The 20,488-nt window shown below is 36.8% G+C and overlaps 1 protein-coding gene and 1 non-coding gene across 2 annotated transcripts; both read left to right on the top strand.

The window, feature by feature from the left end:
* The first annotated feature begins 1,441 nt into the window (after positions 1–1,441).
* On the top strand, positions 1,442–6,004 carry LOC110093682 (putative disease resistance protein RGA1). The gene is made up of 2 exons (XM_028692797.1): positions 1,442–3,780; positions 4,049–6,004. Exons 1-2 carry the CDS (start codon positions 1,634–1,636, stop codon positions 5,433–5,435), a joined length of 3,534 nt encoding a protein of 1,177 aa, XP_028548630.1. The 5' UTR covers positions 1,442–1,633; the 3' UTR covers positions 5,436–6,004.
* Positions 6,005–6,101: 97 nt separating this feature from the next.
* LOC114579105 lies at positions 6,102–6,228 on the top strand. Its single transcript, XR_003699958.1, has one exon. It is a non-coding gene; the product is annotated as a U11 spliceosomal RNA (small nuclear RNA).
* The last annotated feature ends 14,260 nt before the right edge of the window (positions 6,229–20,488 follow it).

Raw genomic sequence — 20,488 nt, 5'->3', positions numbered from 1 at the left:
AATCTCTCGACGGAACCTAGCATGGCCACCCACTGGCATCAGACCAACAATTTGCCCCACTGAAAAGGCAAGGGGGGATTTGAATCACAAAAAATAATTTTCTTACTGCTTTGTTTTTCATAGCGCAACTACCGCAATTCATTCACTATTTTTAATAGTTTTTTTTTTTTATGTGTGTTAGGAATATGTTTTCTACAATAGTTTTCTAAAAAAAAAATTCCTTTACAATAATTTTAAGATGATCTTTATAAAAAATTACAGTTGTCTCAAATAGATCTTTAACGAATTTGAATTTGTTAAGAGTCTCATATGGACCCTTAATCTTACCAAGAAAGTATGATAGGCTAACAAGATCTTTAATTGAAAGTTATTTTGCAAGCTTCATGAGAGGTTTGCCAATATAGTACTATAGTTGTGCTGAGTGATTGAATAGAGCAGATATTGGAGGGTGAGGATTGAATATGAGGAGAGAAAATGGATGGCTAGATTTGTAAGAGGACTGGGTTTGGTCCACCTGAGATAATTTTGGAGGACTTTGGTTTCCATCTAGTTGGCGCAAGTGAATACAAAGTGCTGTGCAGTTTGAAGTTTGGTTGGGAGTAAATGGGGTGGTCCCAACTCATTGATTGGTGATCATTGTGAAAGAGATGCATGGTTGGATTTGATGACTTTTATTCGGTCCAGTGAACGTACGCTCCTCTACGTTCGGCCACCAATGTTTTAGCTGCCACGTAGCATGAAGAAAAGTCGCCGACTCGACCCGCTATTTTTTGGGTTCTTGCACGTGCGTTTTTAATAGATAGTGGATTATGATAATTACTTCTAAATTTTTTAAAAAAATACTGAATAATTATTAGACAAATTAAAATTTTATTTTTTAAATTGAAAATTTTAAAATTTATTCAAAACTCAAAGTGCATGAAAAGTTTTTATTGAAAATCTTAAAACTATTTAAACTCAAATAAATTTTACCATATATATTTATTTATTTTTAAATCTGCTTGAGATGAAATAGAATACTTAAAAAAAGAGATACAAATAAAATCAATTTGTAAATTAAAAATTTTTAATCAGCATTCAAATTCCAACCCTTGAAAAGAAGAAAAGCATGGACCTCTTCATTGGCAGAGAAAAATTCCTCAAAGAGTTTCTCCTCTCTCTCCTCTCTCTCTCTATCTCTCTCTCATGAATGAGTAATAATTCTGTCAGGTTACCGAATGCATTCGGAAGCCAATAACAAAACATCACGTCACTAAAGTGCTCGGTACATGCGTTCGGTACACTCGGTATGCTCGATATTTTTACCGGACGCAATAAAAATTCCTCATGAATAGGACAAACCACTAGTGCCCCCACCCTGCATCCACCCCTAATAATATATATGTGATTACTCAGTTTTTAATTATTTTTATATTCGGTGCACTGAAAAACGTCAGACAATGTCAATTATAAGGCAGATATTTTTATGATTAATATTAGATGCAATAAATGGTTGGTCTCAAAAGCATTTTTCACGCGTTAGATCTGTGGTCTCTGCATTCCAAGAGAAGCTGAAGCTGAAGCTCTCCCTGTGCAAGTGTCAACTTGGATCGAACAGAGCTCATCCAAGCAATTAGATAGGCAAACGATCGAGATGGAATCGGCGGTCGAGTCGCTTGTTTCCAAGGTGCTTGGGACTTTGTTCAACATGGCAAAGGAGGAGCTAGCAATGCAGTTAAGGTTGGAAGACGATGTGAAGACACTTCAGGTCACCCTTGTACGTATCCAGAGCTATCTCCAAGACTTTGAGAAGAAAAACATCAAGGAAGTTGCCATGAAACAATGGCTTTACCAAATCAACCAGGACATCTACGACATCGAGGACCTGCTCGACGAATACGTTGCCCTCAAAGACAATAATAGTGAAAGCACGAGCAACGAGGAGGACAAGTCGAGTTCTTCTTCGTCTACAAAGGTACGCTGCTGTTTCCCTGTCAAGTGTTCCTGCTTCAAGAAGGTTGCATCCAATCATCGGATTGGTGTCGAGCTTCAACGGCTTAATAAACAATTGAATGACGATATCAAAGGGCAAATACCCGAATTATCGCTTTTGCCTAACTTTGAACCTACTGGTCCGGTGGAGAGCCAAATAACATCGATTCCTGCAGTGGTCAGTTCAGATATAGTGGGCAATAGAATACAAGAAGATGCTCGGCGCTTAATCGAGTTGTTGACCAAAGTGGATGACAGGGACAACCCTCTTGTATATGCCATCGTTGGAATGCGAGGGATTGGCAAAACCACCTTGGCCAAATTAGTACTTAATGATCACATAATCGCAAGCCGCTTTCAGGTAAAGCTGTGGGTCTCTGTATCTCAGAATTACAATGAAAATGATATATTGAGAAACATCATAGCATCTGCTGCCGGAGATGGTGAGCGTTATCACAAATTTGACTCGCTCAGTAAGAAGGTTATCGATGTCGTGAAAGACAGAAGGGTATTTATGGTGTTGGATGATGTGTGGGAGACGAAGAGAGTTTGGAATGACACGTTGAGAATCTTGCTAAAGAGGGAGGTTGCAGAAGGAAGCAGGGTGCTCGTCACCACAACAAACGAAGAGGTTGCACATAAAATGAAGGCAGTCCACTTCCAAAAAGTGCAGAAATTGCCTCTGGAAGATGGATGGTCGCTGCTCTGCAAGTCAGCTTTTCATGCTTCGGAGCAGCAGCAAGCAAAGGATGACGAATGGAACCTCAAAGATATCGGCATAGAACTTGTCAATAAATGTGACGGACTACCACTAGCGATCAATGCAATAGGAGGGATGTTGTCCAGCCAGAGCAAAACAAGAGAATCATGGGAGTTTATTCTCAAGAGCAGCTCGTGGGAGGTGAAAGGGCTTCCTGATGAAATCAACTCTGCTTTATACATAAGTTACCAAGACCTGCCTATGGATATCAAGCGATGTTTCTTGTATTGTTCTTTGTTTCCTAAAGGCAGATATTTTAAGATTATGAATGCAAAAAACCTTTGGATTCAGGAGGGGCTCATCAATGATGAAAAGAATATATCATCGCATGATGTTGCAGAGAGTTATTTCAAAATTCTAGTACAGAGGAACCTCGTGATACTTGATCGAATATATATGGAAGCAACCTATTTTAAGATGCATGACCTTTTCTACTCACTCTCTCAGTTTCTAACTCAAAACGAGAATCTTGTCGCTATAGAAGAAAAAGAAATTTTAAATTATGGATGCAATGGAAAGATGAAGAAGCTACGACGACTTTCTTTTATGGGCAATGCCGACAAAGCGACTGACATCCGCTGCAAATCTCTACAAGAACATGTGTCGTTGAGGACCCTTTTGATCTTCAATAGAACCATTTGTAATATTGATAATGCCCTCTTCAATCATCTTCGTTATCTTCGGACACTATGGCTCCAAGGAACTAAAGTTACAGAGTTGCCTGAATCTCTAGGTTCCCTCAAGCTGCTAAGGTACCTAAACCTATCGCAGACTCCAATAAAGGAGTTGCCCATAACAATCCAAAACCTCAATGCTTTGAGGATTCTTGATGTTTCTGAGTGTGAAAACCTCCGTAATCTTCCTTCATGCATTATGAAGTTGCATCATCTATGTTCTCTTACAACTAAAGGTTCTGCATTGGATCATCTACCTCATGGAGTGGGAAATTTGAACAAACTACAACTTCTTGAATTCATTGTGCCTCCAGATCAGGATACTGCACGGGAATCATCAACTGTTAAGGAGCTGGAGACAATCACGGAACTAAGGTTTGAATTGCCTATTAATCAAATTTTACTCTTGCTTTGTTCTTTAATTATCTATGTATACATAAATAATCTATTTAATTAGAAGAAAAAGACTAACTATATTATCTATTATACACCAAAACTTTCTAATAATCAAGCAGATTATGGCAGACATATACAAAACACATACATTTCAAACTTACAATCTATATAATGAGAATCTTTCTTCTGTTTTTTTTTTTTTTCAATTGAATTTAAGAACTAACAGATCATGTTAACTTGCCACCAGGCGATTAGATTTGTTCAAGTTGGAGAGGGTGTTGGACAGGTCAGAAGCAAAAAGAGCTGCCCTCAAAGACAAACAACACCTCATAGAACTCGAATTGAGTTGCTCAGAGAGAGATTCTAATGAAGAAGTTTGTAGAGAAGATTTAGACAGAATTGAAGAGGTCTTTGAGGATCTCCGCCCTCCAATCAAACTAAAATTTCTTAAAATTACCAACTATTTTGGACGCAAGCTACCAAGTTGGCTGGGATCTCCGCTATTAAACTTTCCTCCAATAACTGTACGAGTTTTGAAAATAATTCGTTGTAGCAATTGCGAACAACTTGATGGATTAGGATTGTTGCCTTTCTTGGAAGAACTTTATATCGACGGTGCATCATCAATAAAAAGCATTGGCCCAGAATTCTATACAAATAACAATGGAAACAACATAGAAAATGGTGCATATCCAAAGTCTTTCTTTCCAAGAATGAAGCTACTGAGCTTTGAAAATATGGATAGCTGGGAAGAGTGGAGTAATTTGGGCGAACAGATACTTGTGATGCCTCGTTTGGAGTTTTTACAAATTTATGCATGCCCAAAGCTCAAGTCATTTCCCTTCCTATCTGATGTAGCTAACTCTTTGAAGAGAATAAGAATATGTAAGGCTAACCAACTCCTCCTAAAAGAGGTGCACAACCTCCCTCATCTAGAAATCATTGACATTGGAAACATCTCTTACCTGGAGAGGATATCGGGACTTCCGGCACTTCAAGGACTTAAGATAGAAGACTGTCCAAGAATTAACTTGGTGGAGCTTACAGGTACCTTGCAAGGTATCGATTGGAAAGACTTCAATGCCGACTCACTTCCAAGGTGGTTTTCTACACAAAACATAGAAGCCACTTACGTCCGAATAAGTTGCAAAGAGGAATTGATGAGGAAGATATGCTTCAACGAAGGAAATGGAGTTCATGAATGGTCTAAAATCCAACACTTTGAGAACATCACTATCTGGGACGAGAACGAATGTTTAAGGCTCACCTACACCAAAACGCCTTGTAGATTCACTCAGCATTTTGGCCAACTTAAAATGAAAGACTTCTTAGATACTTTCAGGATGCAGACAAACAATCCTCAAACAGAAGGAGAGAATGGCAATGAATCTTTTTCTGGAAACTTTGAATCATGGTTGATCTCCTTAAACAATTCACTGTGTAATTTTGAATCGTGTGGCGAAGTGAAGCCGCCCCTTATTCCTGTTTTATACGGAAGGTCTTCTCATACAGTTGGCGAGAATGAAAATGAATCTTGTTCTCATGCAGTCTCTGATTCAAGTTTGAGCTACCCCCTTTGGAGTGTTTTCTTGTTTGTTTTGTTGGTGCTCATTACAATAACATGGGAGACCTGACATTATCTGCTGAGGGATTCTTATTTCCTTCTTTGCTTGCTTTTCATACTTTTGAGGAATATTCATATATGAAGTCGTGATGAGAGTTGCACGGGTGGATACACGGTGAAGGCGCAGGGCGTGGGATTGAGATGAGCAGGGCGCAGGGTACGGGTTGATGCACAGGACGCGGAAGCGAGGCACAAGGGGTGCTCGGGACGCAGTGCGACAGGAGAAGATCTGTCGGAAGGTGGAGCTAGAGCTTGTGAAGCAGGAAACTCAAGAAGGTGGTGGAGTAGTTCTTGAGGTGTTGTAAACCGTCCGGTGGATGCAATTGGTGGGGAAGACCGGTCGGGCTGTTCTTTGTGAACAACATATATTTTTTGTTCTGTAATTCTAGGACCAAGGTGGAGATTGTTGAATATTGGTCTTAGATTTATGATTGTATTTTGTTTAGGTTTCTTGTATGGCTTGTATAGCCAATAGTGTAACTTTTGGTGTTGCTATTTTGTGCTTATAAATAGGAACTTTAGGTACTTGTAATAGGATATGGTTAAGACTTAAGCAATAAGAAAATCTGATTTGCTACTCTGCCTCTCTCCCGCCTCCTCTCCCAACAAGATCAAGAAGAGGAAGAACTCTTTCCTCTCATCCAAGATTCTACAAAAGCTATAAAGGATACTTTAATAAAAGGGTCGGTTGGCTATGTATGTCACGCACATCTTTTAATTGATGGGTGTTGTATGGTTATCAAGACATATGGCTGACATAAGTTATGGATGTTATAGGGTTGGCTTGCTCGGCTTATCCTTTTTCTTTTAATATAAAGGATACTTTAATTAATGTTATAATATGACAAAATCTAATCACACAAATTAGATCTCCTAATCATGCTTATTAAATCTTCCAATTTATGCAATAATCAGATCTCCTAATTAATGAAACAATTAAATTTCCAATGAATTCAACATAATTAGAAAAGTAATCATCTCCCTAATCATTTACATAATAAGCCATCAAAGCTTTTCAAAATAAATCTTATTTAGATTTGAAAATATTTTCAAATCAACAGCCTGGAAAGCAAATTAGTAAGAAAGTTGTTCCAAACATATCATAAATAATATAAGGGATCCTAAATAATATAAGGGGAAGCCATACCTGGATGCCAAGCATCTTAGCGGTGAGTCAACGGCCTTTTTGATGGCGGCAAGACAACCTACATTTCAGATTAAACGCTAGATCTGATATAATAATCACTGCAAAGTCGTTACATTATAATTTGAGGTAAGGAATTTAAAAAGAAAATACCATTAACTTTGCATCAAACAAAACGTTCCCAAAAAGAAGAGCATCCAACCAATATGCATTTGAACTGCCATTCTCTCCATTCTTTGTATATTTGAGGAAAGGAAATTTATGAACCTCCTGCAGAACTCAGAAAAAAAAAACACGAAAATCAGGTCAGATTGATTTGCATCGCCTGGAACTAAACTACATGTTATCAATCTCGAGACCAGAACTAAGAAATTCGAACCCAAATCATCTTTCAAAGCATGAAGTAATAACCCCCTGCGATACATTCAACACCATCATCATCATCAGGAATACATTGAAAGAATTGGATCTCATCTGAAATCTCTTCTGACCCCGATTCTTGAAGACACAAAAATGCGATGAGAGAAAGTGACTGTAGAAATCAATAAAAACCTATCCCTTGAAAATGCGCGTAGTCCGGATAGAGAAGAGATGCAGTAGAAAATGCCGACGTCAGAATCTCTTGGGTTTTCACCATGCTAGAGTTTCGGACCTTCGGCGGCGGAGGAGATAGGAAAAGCCTTTCCTCGTGTGTCTAGAGCGGCAAGCGAACCAAATGTTCCACGAGCTACTCTTGTTAGGTTTGATTAAAGCTTGTTTGTGATGGTTTAATTAACTAAACAAACAAATTTGATCAATATTTTAGATACTCTATTTTTAAATAAGCAAATTTAAACACTAATGTGTTCGGATCATTTATATTAGCGAACAACATCATTTGAAGTTCGTGAACAAGCTCGATTAGTGTTCAATTTTGAACTCGTGAATAAACTCGATAAAAATAATTAATATTTGATTATATAATTATTAAATATAAATAATATAACGAACATGAACCGAACATGAACACTCATTAATTTAAATGAACCAAACATGAACACAAACAATAAAGCTCGAACAAAGATAAACCAAACTTGAACAACCTGATATTAAATGAACACAAACATAAACACTCGCATACTCGGCTCGGTTCATTTGCAGCCCTACGTGTGTCCGTCAAGGTTTCGACGAGGGGTGGAATGAGAGAATGAAGGATGAAGAGGACACGACAGCTAGGGTGCAACGAGTCCAATCGAGTTGGAGTCAAGTCTTTCTAGTCGAGCTCAATTGTAAAGTATCGAGCTCGAGTTAGAACTCGAGTTGAGCTTAAATTCGAACTCGTCCCACTATAAACGAGTTCTCGTGAGCCTAGGCAAGATTTTTTAAATATTATTAATTAATTTAAATATTTAAGTATTAAATTGTAATAAAATATTTTAAACCTTTATTATTAATTTTAAATATTAAATATTAATTTATTTTATATTATTAACTATTTTAAACATTTATTATTATTATTATTATTAAATATTTAAATTTATTATATAAAATAAAAATATTTTTAAAAAATTAATAATTATTCGAGCCGTCTCGCGAACTCATGAACCGAGTCTCACAAGCTCGAACTTGAGCTTGTTTATTAAATGAGCTCGAGTTCGAGTTTGACTCGTGGCCTCGATAAGCTCAGCTCGCGAGCCCATAAATGAGTCAAACTCGAGCCGATTCGACTTACTTACACCCCTAAATGACAACAGACATTGCCGCATGTAATAATTTTTTCATTTGAAGATCAGCAAATCACACGATCACCACGAAAGTGTTTTCTGGCAGTGGACTTTGTGGGCTGGGCTTTCTGATGCAATATATCTTTTAAATTGCCCCTAAACCATTCCAAAGTTGACGATTGGCTATCTTGTATTGGGACATTTTGATATTTATATTTTTTTTTTCCTTAATTTTATATTTTTCTTTTTATTTATTATTACTATGTCATGTGTTATTTATTTTGAAAATATTTTTTTCAGATAAAAGTTATCTGAAAATGGGAAAATTGATTGACAATGTATGAATATTTTTAATGAGCATATTGATCATCACAATACCTCTCAAATATTTTTAAATTTTATCAAATATTATACTTACAAAAACTTTGACTAAAACAATTTAATAGGCTTAATAAAAAAACATGATTAATATATATTGTCCAATGGATAATGAAAAACAATTTATAATATATTTTACAGTGAATTGGATGACGTGGCACATACGAATTGGCGTCCATCTGAACGTCGCAAATAATAATTTTTCCTCAACTTTAGGAGAACTTGCCTCAATTAAATGAAGCACTTACGCATCCTGAGGGACTCTTGCTTCAACCAGATAAATCACTTACCCATACTGCAAGATAGACCAAATAAAAGCATGTGAGAGCTTGAGCTCTATATCAAATGATAATTGAATAACAAATTTAAACAACGATGTATATCTTAATTAATTGTAGATTTTAACGATCTGCAAATGACAAAACTAATAGAATTATGAATTAATCAATACTATGAAATAGGTCAAATCAACATTATATGTAATTTCTCAATATTAATGTCTTGTCTATGTCCCATACACTAATCCAACCCAATTAATTGATCCCTCAAATCTAATTCATGCACAACTTTTAGACTTTATCAAACATAATTGATGGGATTAGAGACTAAAAAGCAACTAAAAGGAATAATTAGCTCAGATGATCATATCATAGAGATATATTAGGCCTCCAATTTCTCTATCTAATTTGATGGTGACTTTGACTTCTAATATATCCCTTATAAACCAAGAAAACTTAGGAATTAGCATAATTAACAATCTATTTAAGAAAAACAAAGGAACAAAGAGGCATATGTAAGAAAGGGATTGTTCAACTACTCTTTCACTAAACCTACTAAGAAATAATCCCTATTATTAAACAAAGATTAAGTATAACTAATCTCTACATATATTCCATTAGTACTATAAGATATATATAATAAATTAAAATAAAAACTATAGTAAAATTTAAATTATAGTAAAATTTAAAAATAATTTTCCACTTTTATGATATGTGGCGACAGTGCACCTCTCATAGCCGCGTAAAAGCATATTTATCAAACTATGCTGACATAGTTTTTATATTTAATGTCATTTTTCTTATCAGTTACATCTTTTTTTTAATACAATTTATCAAATCTACATAATAAGAATAATACTACCAAACTCAAGATATGGACAACCCACTAAGAGTCTCTTTGATTTGCTTGGAAAAAAATATAGCGTAAAATGAATATAGTATATTTAAAACATTTTAAATTATTTAATTAAGTATAAAGCAAATACAAATAATAATTATTTTTTATCTAGTTTGAAGTAAAATAAATACAATGTTAAGTATAACGATAGTAACGACTAGTGGTCGATGGTAGCAGTGGAAGTGACACCCGACGACTACGATAGGTTGTGGCTAGAGGTGTCAATATCGGACAAGACCCGAAAATCCGACTCGAGCCCGAACCAAAAATTTCGGGTTCATGTTGACCCGAACCCGAACCGGGTCGAGCTCGAGTTAAGGTTTTCGACCCTTTTGCAAAATCGGGTCAGGTTCGGGTTGACCCGAAAACCCAGTAATGACCTGGAATGACCCGCTGCCCGCCCTGACCAGGCATGATCGAAGCTGCCTGAGTCGTGCCCGAGGACAATCCCGCGTCTGCGAGTCCGTGTGTCGCGAGTTGCGACCCCAGCTGTCCCATATCGCTTCGTAAGTCACGATCGTCACGGTATGCCCGCCGCATAGCTTCCTGCTTGCACGCTGTGAAATTGCCTGCTTGTCTGCCACGCCGCTACACATCTGCCCACCGCATCCCGTTTCGACGCTGCCCGTCTGCTTCTCGTCGCGTTGTTCGTGGCTGCCGGCTACAAGCGCGCCAGCCGTCGACCCGTCGCTGACGACCTGCAACTGCGTGTGTTTCAGTGGATAACGGGTCGGGTCGGGTTCGAGTCTAAAAAATCGATTCACTTCTAAAAACGAGTCGGATTCGGGTTGACCAGAATAGTGCCGAGTCAGATCCGAACCCGACCCATGACCTGAAATTGACACCCCTAATTGTGGTAGTCAATGGTGGTGGTGGTGATGAGTGGCGATGGAAGAAAATAGTGGCAAGTTGGTGGTGGTCAATGCGGAGAATTTACATTATATTTAAAAACCGACTAAATCTAACAATTTATAAATGACTAAAATGAATCTAGATGGTTGATTTCAAATGCTTCAAAATTTTATTTTTCATTTATTTTACTTTAGATTCTTTAGGATCAATATTTTTTAAAATCTCTGCATTTGAAAAATCTTTGTATAGAAAAAAATTTAAAATATATGTTCACTTTAATAATGTCAATAGTTGTTGAAGGTTACATCAGTCAATTTAATGGATTCAATCATCAGCAGACATAAATCCTTTAAAGGGCAGCTTAAGAGGGAAACTTGTCATCGCAATATCGTTTTCAATATTATAAAGCCTAAATTAAGGTTTTGAATTGCCGTTTAAGTTTCAGATTTCCTCCTCACTTCATAAATGTTTCAGTTTGGATATGTTTAGTTATTTCATCAGTTTCAGTATTTTATTTATTTTCATCAACTTCATATTATATATATTATTATACATTATATAAGTTTTATTTAAATTATCATATACTAAAAAAATTGTTAGTGTAACAAACACATAATTTTTTACATTAATTACTGAAATAACGAAAAAAATTATTTTGGTCGAGAACTATAGGATTCCGGGTATTCTCAAGTTTTTCGGGTCAACCCGAAAATTTTCATGTCGAAAATTAGGATCCGAACCCGACCCATTTCTGATTCAGATTGACCCGAACCTGAAAATTTTTAGATTCGAGTCGGGTTTTTGGGCCGCGTCAGTTTTTGACACCCCGAAGTTAGACTAAACATAAATCAACATTGACCTCAAACACCACAAATTTCAATTGACGGAAAATCTTTTTTTTATTTATTTAATTCTCAATTAAGACTTGGCTTGGAATAGCTTTCTTAATGCTTTCAAAAGCCATCTTTTTAGTACAAAAAAATTATACTAAAAAACTACTTAAAAATCCGTAAAAAAAAATGTCTTAAACAAAGCCTAAATCAGTAAATCTCATCATGTTCAACAGTTCAAGCTATTATGTTCTCTCTAAGAATGGTCATACAAAAAAAAAAAACCTAATAAGTCCGTGTTTTTGGTGAAAAAAATAAAATAAAAAATAAAAGAGAGAAAAAGTCATGACTTTGTTCACCAGCTGCATAAGACCAGAGACCAGTAGAAGAAATGAAGAGATATATTTAAGATAAATTAAGGATTAAGGACTCACCTAATGAATAATTTATATAATCATAAATAATTAAGGTCTGTACGTAATTAACCTCTCCACCTTCACAACTTCGCCCAATTCCATATGAATTAGAGTTTCTAAAGCTCATATAGGAAAGCTTCCCAGCAACTACATTGCTTGGAATGCAGTGCAAGTCATTGTTCAAATTTCAGCTAATTAATATTTTTTTATTGTTATCATAATGGTGTGAACTGTGAGGAGAGCAACCTAATTTGATATTTTTAGCAGATTAATATCAAGAGCTGTTGGGATGATCCGGATGGGGCGAGAAGGAGCTTGATGTTTTGTTTAATTTGAATGTGAATCATATTGTTGAGAATGTTTTCTCCTATGGAGGTGGCAAACGTCGGTGGCGTAAATCCAAAATGAAGCAATTGTGTTTGTTCTCTATTGTTGGTGGTCTTATGTTGTGTGTCTCTCTGTTGGCTGGTTGGCGTTCGGGTTTTGTGGATGTTGTTGGCTTTCGTTTGGTTGGAATGTGATGCTACCGGTTGGCTTTATAGTTGTAGCGTTCTTTTTGTGGGCAATGATGTGGAGGCTTTTTGCTCACCACTTGGACAATTGTGGCTTGTTAGCAACCACTGGTTGTGCTTCCTCTTATTCTATTTGGTGGTCTTGTTTGGGATGTTGGATGTTGCTGGTCCCATTTGTGATTCATCTACATGGGTTGTTGCTTGCTTTCTCCTCTCTGGGTGGCTATAGGAAGCTTTGTGCCAATTACTGTGCCTGTCTCGCTTCTTTGCCTTCTTCCAAAAAAGTGTTACAAGGAAAAGATATGTTGTTGAAATATAATTAGGTAGTGTAGATAGGGTTCCTCAAAAAAAAAAAAAAGTTGATGGGGACACCTGCAATAATAAACCTAGGGAAGACAGAACCAGGCTATTAGCCTTGAACCATACCTATCTAAACTAGCTATCATCTATTTCATGTGAAACCTCAAACACAAGAGCTCTTCCTCATTCTCCAACCTCTAGCCACCCAGGGTGGGACAACACCAACCTAATGACACACGGGGAAGAGCTTTCACCAAATAAGAGTGTGGTGTAGGGGAGATTATTCCGTATGGATACCGGATGAGAGAACCATCCGGTTACGTTTGGTACCGAGCTCGGTACATAGCGCTGAACATTTTTTAGATGACGTGACACATTTTTATTGATCTCCGGACCATATCCAGACTCCGCACCTAATAATTTGTTGTGGTGCAAACAAGACACGATGCTACTAACAACGTCAATTTCATTCCAAGCTCAATCCCAATTGAAACCAGTCTAATTATGGCGCTCGAGCAAATCTATTTGAAGGAGGTAATGAAGAAGTTAGAGGAGCAAAATGATATGCAATGGGTGACAATCAAGGAGCGTCAATATTTTTTAGCAAGGAACAATTCCCTTGAAAGTATTATATGCATTAATCTAATCCAAAATCTATTCAAAATAAGTAAAATGAAACTTTTGCTACATTTCAAAAATGCCCCTAGTACATAAAGTAATTATTCCTTCACAAACAGTAGCACCTAATAGGAGAAATTATTCTGTGCAAATGTCGAATGCAGCTCTACATCCAGAAACTAACCAGAATGAGCCACGTCAGCGGTACCGAGCCACGATGCCATACTAAGTAATACCGCGTCACGGTACTGACACAACTCATTTTGATAAATATCCGAACAACATTCGACGTCATAATTTCTCACCTACCTAATAGACACCCACAAACATAGACTATACCATTTATAATTTCATATTCCAATATGAAAATAAAAGTATGACTGATTGACCGTCTCACTATCATATCATCATGCGCCGGTCGCAATCCTCTTTAGCAAAGTTCCAATATATTGTCCTGCGCTATAGCTACACCTTACCATAAAGAAAATTCGAATTAAATTATGCACGTGTACTTTTTTTATTTTTTTATTTTTTCTGATGTTGCTTATTCGTGTCGGTGGCGTGTGCTATGGCGTGAAACAAAGCAGGTTGAACTGTAATTATGAAGTTCGGTCTAAATTGATTTGATAGAAGAAGAAATTTGCATAAAATTGACCAAAATTTTCGGTTTTGTTTCAGGTCGACCGTTTTTTTAATGATTTTGATGGGAAATTTTGAAATACAAAAGAAATTGCTAAACTAGATCAATTTTTTTTTAACTTGATCAAAATTCTTGAAATAATGGCGAGAATGAATATAAAAATATTATATTTATGAGATTAAATTTATCAATAAATAAATAAATAAGTTTTTGTAAGTGAATATTGTAATTTAAATTTTCCAAAAAAAATTAAAAAAATAAATAAATTCTAAGATGTGAATTTAACGAAAATTGATATTTTTTAACCAAAATTGATAATAGAAATTAATATGGGGCTCTTTGATTTGCTAAAAAAATTGTTGAATACAATGTAAAAGAAGTAATTTGAAATATTTGAAATTGTTTCGAAGAGTATAAAAAGAATGCAGGATATTTTTTTAAGTAAAATAAAAACAATGTAAAATACAATAATGATGGTGGTCAACAATGAGCGATAATGTGAGCTATGATGGCCAACGGTGGTAGGAGCAACTTGCTTGAGGGTTACATCAAAAATTAATATGGGTGTGAAAAAGGAATTCATGAAAATTTTACAATGTATTTTTTTTTTTTTCAATAATTTTAAAATTCCTTGCATTTTTTTATACTTTGTGTTCTTTTTTTAGTAAACCAAATATCTCCTACATGAAACTATTAAAAGCTCAACTATTGATCTAAGGCTTCATTTGGGACTGCATTCTTAATACTTTTCAAAGCTATTTTCTAGAACAAAAATTTTTAGTTCAAAAAAATTTGTATTAAAACGTAATTTTAGAAAACAGTAATAAAATAGTCCCAAACGAAGCCTAAGACTTGCTTTGAAAAAAAAATTAGGACTTCAGTAATGGAGTTATAGAAATTTTTTAATAATTGTTCAAATTTCAACAAAACAAAATTTTACAGGGAAAAATAATAGTTATGCCACTCAAATGTTAACTATTTACTTTCTAACATCCTGTTTAAGAAAATAATCTAACAAATTTATTAGAAGACAAACTAAATAACACTTAATACCACATCATCTGTACCGTTTATATTGCTTATGATGTATAATAGAATCTATATATAGGATGTAATAATACACAAGAGGATATGACAGAATACTATTTTCTTCTTAATGCTCCTCTCTATTCCTCTCTGTCTCCCCTGTTTCTACATGGTATCAGACAAGGCAAGATTCTAACGTTTCTTCCTCCATGGCTTCATCCTCCTCCGCCGCCTCCTCGCAATCCACGAATCTATCGGAAAGAGCGACGAACGTCGCCGGAATACCGGCCAACCTCAAATTCGTGGTCTCTAATCTAAGAACTTTAGTTCCGACACAGCTTTCTACCGACAACTATGCCATCTGGAGAAGTCAGATCGTGAAGCTTCTTCGGGCAAACGGGTTTGAGCAGTTTCTTGCATCCTCCGATCACGATCTTGATCGGCAAGAACCAACATCCGAGCCCGGCAATATCTCAAACGGCGACACCACAGTTTGGTCGTTGACAGATCAGAATCTCTCGGCGGCCATCTGCTCTACCATCTCATCTATTGTTCTTCCATACGTTTTGTGCCTGGAATCCACAGCCGCCGTATGGAAGGCACTTGAGACAATATTTCAGTCCTCGAATCGATCGAAGGTCATACAGCTCAAAAACGAGCTACACAATATACAAATGAACGAGCAATCTATGCTCCAGTACCTGACAGCCATCAAGAACTTGGTTGATCAGATAGCTGCCGCCGGCGCAAAGATTGAAAATGAAGATGTCATAATGTACATCTTAAATGGCTTGACTCCCGCCTATCAGGCCTTCAAAACAACAATTCGCACGATGCAAACTTCCTTAAGTCTTGACAATTTCTATTCACTTCTTATAAGTGAAGAAATTCATGTCAAAAACGATGCCAACAAAACATATTCCCATCCGAATCATCAAATAGCACTTTACGCTAACATAGGAAGACCAAAAAGAAATCGTGGAAGATCTTCCTCTACAAATCAATACAACAACCGGGACACTTCAAAACCTGTACATGTATGCCATATCTGCAACAAGAAAGGTCGCACGGCGACTTCTTGCTGGCATCGACTTAATGTGAACTACATACCGCAGTCTACTTCCTCTGATCCAGTCAAAGGTCTCGCGGCCACCACCACCAATTCGCATCCTCAAGAATGGTTTCTCGACTCGGGAGCCTCTGCGCATATGACAAACGCATCTGATAACCTCTCCAATCCCTCCATATACCGCGGATCTGAATCCGTCACCATTGGTGATGGAAGAAACCTCTCGATAGCTCAATCGGGTAATGGAATTCTTCCAACACCAAATCGTAAGTTAATTTTGTCTAATCTTCTTCACATTCCAAATATTTCTTATAATCTTTTGTCAATATCAACTCTTGTAAGAGACAACAAAATTTCGATTACCTTCACTCCTAATGGATTTGTTATGAAGGACCTGATGACGGACAACACTCTTCTTCATGGACCTTGTAAAGAAGGTCTATACCCCATAGCTTCGTCTCAGCCGATCATTTCTGCTCTCTCAGCAAACAAAGCTCCGTCAGCCACATGGCACAATAGGCTCGGCCATCCGAACAACCAAACTTTACGTCTTCTTGCTTCTATGCAACCGCATTTACACATTTCTGTTAAAGATTTAGAATGTATCTCTTGCAAATCGTGCAAAGACCACAAATTTCCATTTGCAAGATCTAGCAATAGAAAATTTAATCCTTTAGAACTGTTACATTCTGATGTTTGGGGTCCATCCCCGATTGCATCTAATCAAGAATTTCGATACTATGTTTCTTTCGTTGACGATTACTCTCAGTTTACTTGGCTTTTTCCGCTCAAAAACAAGTCTGAAGTTTTTGAAACTTTTGTGAAATTGAAACAACTTATTGAAAATCAATTCAATTCTAAAATAAAAATTCTCCGAACCGACGGTGGAGCGGAATATATCAACAATATGTTTCGCAAGTTTCTGGAAACCAACGGTATTGAGCATCAACGATCCTGTCCTTACACTCCGGAACAAAACGGAGTAGCAGAGCGCAAGCACCGTCACATTATCGAAATAGCTCGAACTCTGTTACATCAAGCTTCACTTTCGGCCAAGCTTTGGACAGATGTCGTTCTCACTGTCGTATATTTGATCAACCGTCTACCTTCTACTAACACGAAGTCGGTATCACCTTTTCAACTTTTATATAAAGAACCTCCATCATACTCGCACCTTAAAACTTTTGGGTGTGAATGTTTTCCGCTAACACCTCATACTCTCCGAAATAAATTACAACAAAAATATATCTCATACGTGTTTCTTGGCTATTTAGATCAATACAAAGGATACAAGTGCTACAATCGTTCAACAAACTCTGTCTCGATCTCTCGGCACGTCACATTTATTGAGGACTCGTTTCTGTTTAAAACTGATCAAGAGATCGAGCCATCTAATGTTCAAAACACGGCTCCTGCTTTTCTAATGCCTCACTCGTCGGTTCATACACTATCGCCCAGGCAAAATTCAGAATTTCAAAATCTTCAGACGGCTCAACAAATAAGACAGATACATTCGGCATCACCTATTCACATACCTATTCGTGAACCATCACAGGAACCAAGTAAATCTCTCAGCAACTGCAACATTCCCGCCAAGACTACCACTACTCAACATCCAATGGTTACTCGTCTCAGAACTGGTTCTCTTAGACCGCGCAATCGACTTAATCTCATACATCATCAATCGGACAACAGTCCACTCGATCCAACAACCTATCAGGAAGCATCCAAATTCCCTGCATGGCGTCAAGCCTTGGCATCTGAGTTCCTAGCTTTACAAAGACAAGGAACATGGAACCTTGTCCCTCCTCCTCCATCTGCTCCGGTATTAGGATGTCGATGGACATTTCGTACAAAACGACACGCAGATGGCTCGGTCGCTCGATTCAAAGCCAGGCTAGTGGCTCAGGGCAATCATCAAGAGCATGGCATAGATTATCTCGAGACTTTCAGCCCCGTCGCAAAACTACCTACGATTCGCATACTCATAACTGTTGCTCTCTTCCACAATTGGGATATTCAACAATTCGACGTGGAGAACGCTTTTCTCCATGGGACGTTGTCAGAGAGTTTATATGAGGCAACCAAAGGGCTTTGAAGATTCCATAAACCCAAACTACATATGTTGTCTAAAAAAGGCAATATATGGCCTTAAACAGGCGCCAAGACAGTGGTATAACACGTTCACAGACCATGTTCTCTCCCTCGGCTTCAACCATAGTACTCGAGCAGATCCGTCGCTTCTAACATACAACAAAGACAATACGCAATTGTACCTGTTGATCTACGTCGATGACATACTGATCACCGGGAACAACAATCATGCTATCACCGAGTTAACAAATAAAATCGCAGCTCGATTTAATCTAAAGAAACTCGGTTATGCAAATCAATTTCTGGGTATTTCTATAACTCGAACTAATCATTCTTATTTTCTTTCACAGAAAACCTACGCGGCTTCAATTCTTCAGCAAGCCGGAATGACGAACTGCAAGGCTCTGGCCAATCCGACGTGTACAAAAACTCCGTTCGAATTTAAAGCGGATGAGCTGCTCTCCGATCCTATAACATTCAGACGCATTACAGGATCATTACAATATTTAACCTTGACACGCCCTGACATTGCATTTGCAGTTAACGTTATATCTCAACATATGCATAATCCGCTACCTAATCACTGCTATCTCTTAAAACGTCTTCTCAGGTACATATGCGGGACGCTTGACTTTGGTCTTCCAATCAACAAATCGGACCTTCAGCTACGATCGTTCTCCGACGCCGATTGTCGATTGGGCCGGTGACCCATCAACCAGGAAATCTACAACCGGACATTGCACTTTTCTCGGCACAACACTCGTTTCATGGGCTGCCAAGAAACAAACGGTGGTAGCTCGATCGTCCACCGAGTCGGAGTATAGAGCACTTGCAGCAGCAACAGCGGATCTCATATGGATTAGAAGACTGCTAACCGACTTCAACATGTCCCAAGATAGCCCAGCTGAGCTATTTTGTGATAATACCTCCGCGATCGCATTAGCGAACAATCCTGTTTTTCACGCCAGGACAAAGCACATTGAAATAGATCAACGCTTTATTCGTGATCAAATTCAACACAATAACATCCGCCTACTTCCAATCAGCACGATAGATCAAGTTGCCGATATATTCACTAAGAATATGTCAACACCAAGATTTCAAGCTCTTCGACTCAAACTAACGATCATTCAAGATCCCTCAGTTTGCGGGGGAATATTAGAAGACAAACTAAATAACACTTAGTACCACATCATCTGTACCGTTTATATTGCTTATGCTGTATAATAGAATCTATATATAGGATGTAATAATACACAAGAGGATATGACAGAATACTATTTTCTTCTTAATGCTCCTTTTCTCTATTCCTCTCTGTCTCCCCTGTTTCTACAAAATTCATAGTTTTGAACATAATATAATTATTGAGAATAAAATAAATTTTGAAAAAAAAAATCATAACAAAATACCCTCAAGTATTATGTATATTTAAATGAACTTTTCAATTGTTGTTTGGCTTAAAGTAAAATGAGTGCAAATTGTAAAGTAAATATTTTATGTGTTTTAAAAATATTGACGTTTTGTTGGATTAAAAATGAATGATAAGTAAAATAAAAGGAATAGAGTATAAAGTGCTGTAGTTCATTTTTTAGGCAAAGTAAACTCAGCCCAAGCAATAATTATCGCCATTGGCCATCATCACCAGCCTTATAGACTTAGATTAGATTTATGAAACTGCTACTCAACCGGATCATTTCCCATCCCAGATCCAAAAACCATGAATCAAAATATCTATTAGCTAAAACAACTCGGCATGTCACATTTCACCCGATCTAAATTTTTAAATCATTGCATTTATTAAACACTCAATGAATATTAAAAGCAAAACAATGCAGAGAATTAAATGCATTTATCAACAATATAGACAAAATACACAAGCACTTCATATATTCCTCTCAACAAATAGAGTTTGATAACTATGACTCTTATGCCTCCCAACAAACAGAGTTCAATAACTATGAGCAGCATATAGAGTTCAATAATTCTGAATAATATATATATATATAACAAGAACAAAACTTCCTCCACTCATTTTAGATATCTCCATAATCACCTATTTCAATTAATTATGTACATATTTCAATGTATTACAATAATTGATTCATAAATAAGCACATTTCAAAATTTACAAACATACTCTTAATGGCATGCAACAAAAAACATTACTAAGCAAACATGAACATTAAAAAAAAAAAAAAAACCAAATTATTAGAAATTGTGCATAATATTGTTTCAAGACTTTAGATGAAAATTTTCCAGTATAGATCCTAAGGCATGACACCCCCCACCGATGTCGGCTACCAAC

This window comes from Dendrobium catenatum, unplaced genomic scaffold (assembly GCF_001605985.2).
Source record: "Dendrobium catenatum unplaced genomic scaffold, ASM160598v2 original_scaffold_280350, whole genome shotgun sequence".
NCBI lineage: Eukaryota > Viridiplantae > Streptophyta > Magnoliopsida > Asparagales > Orchidaceae > Dendrobium > Dendrobium catenatum.
This window is presented reverse-complemented; position numbering and strand designations above follow the sequence as displayed.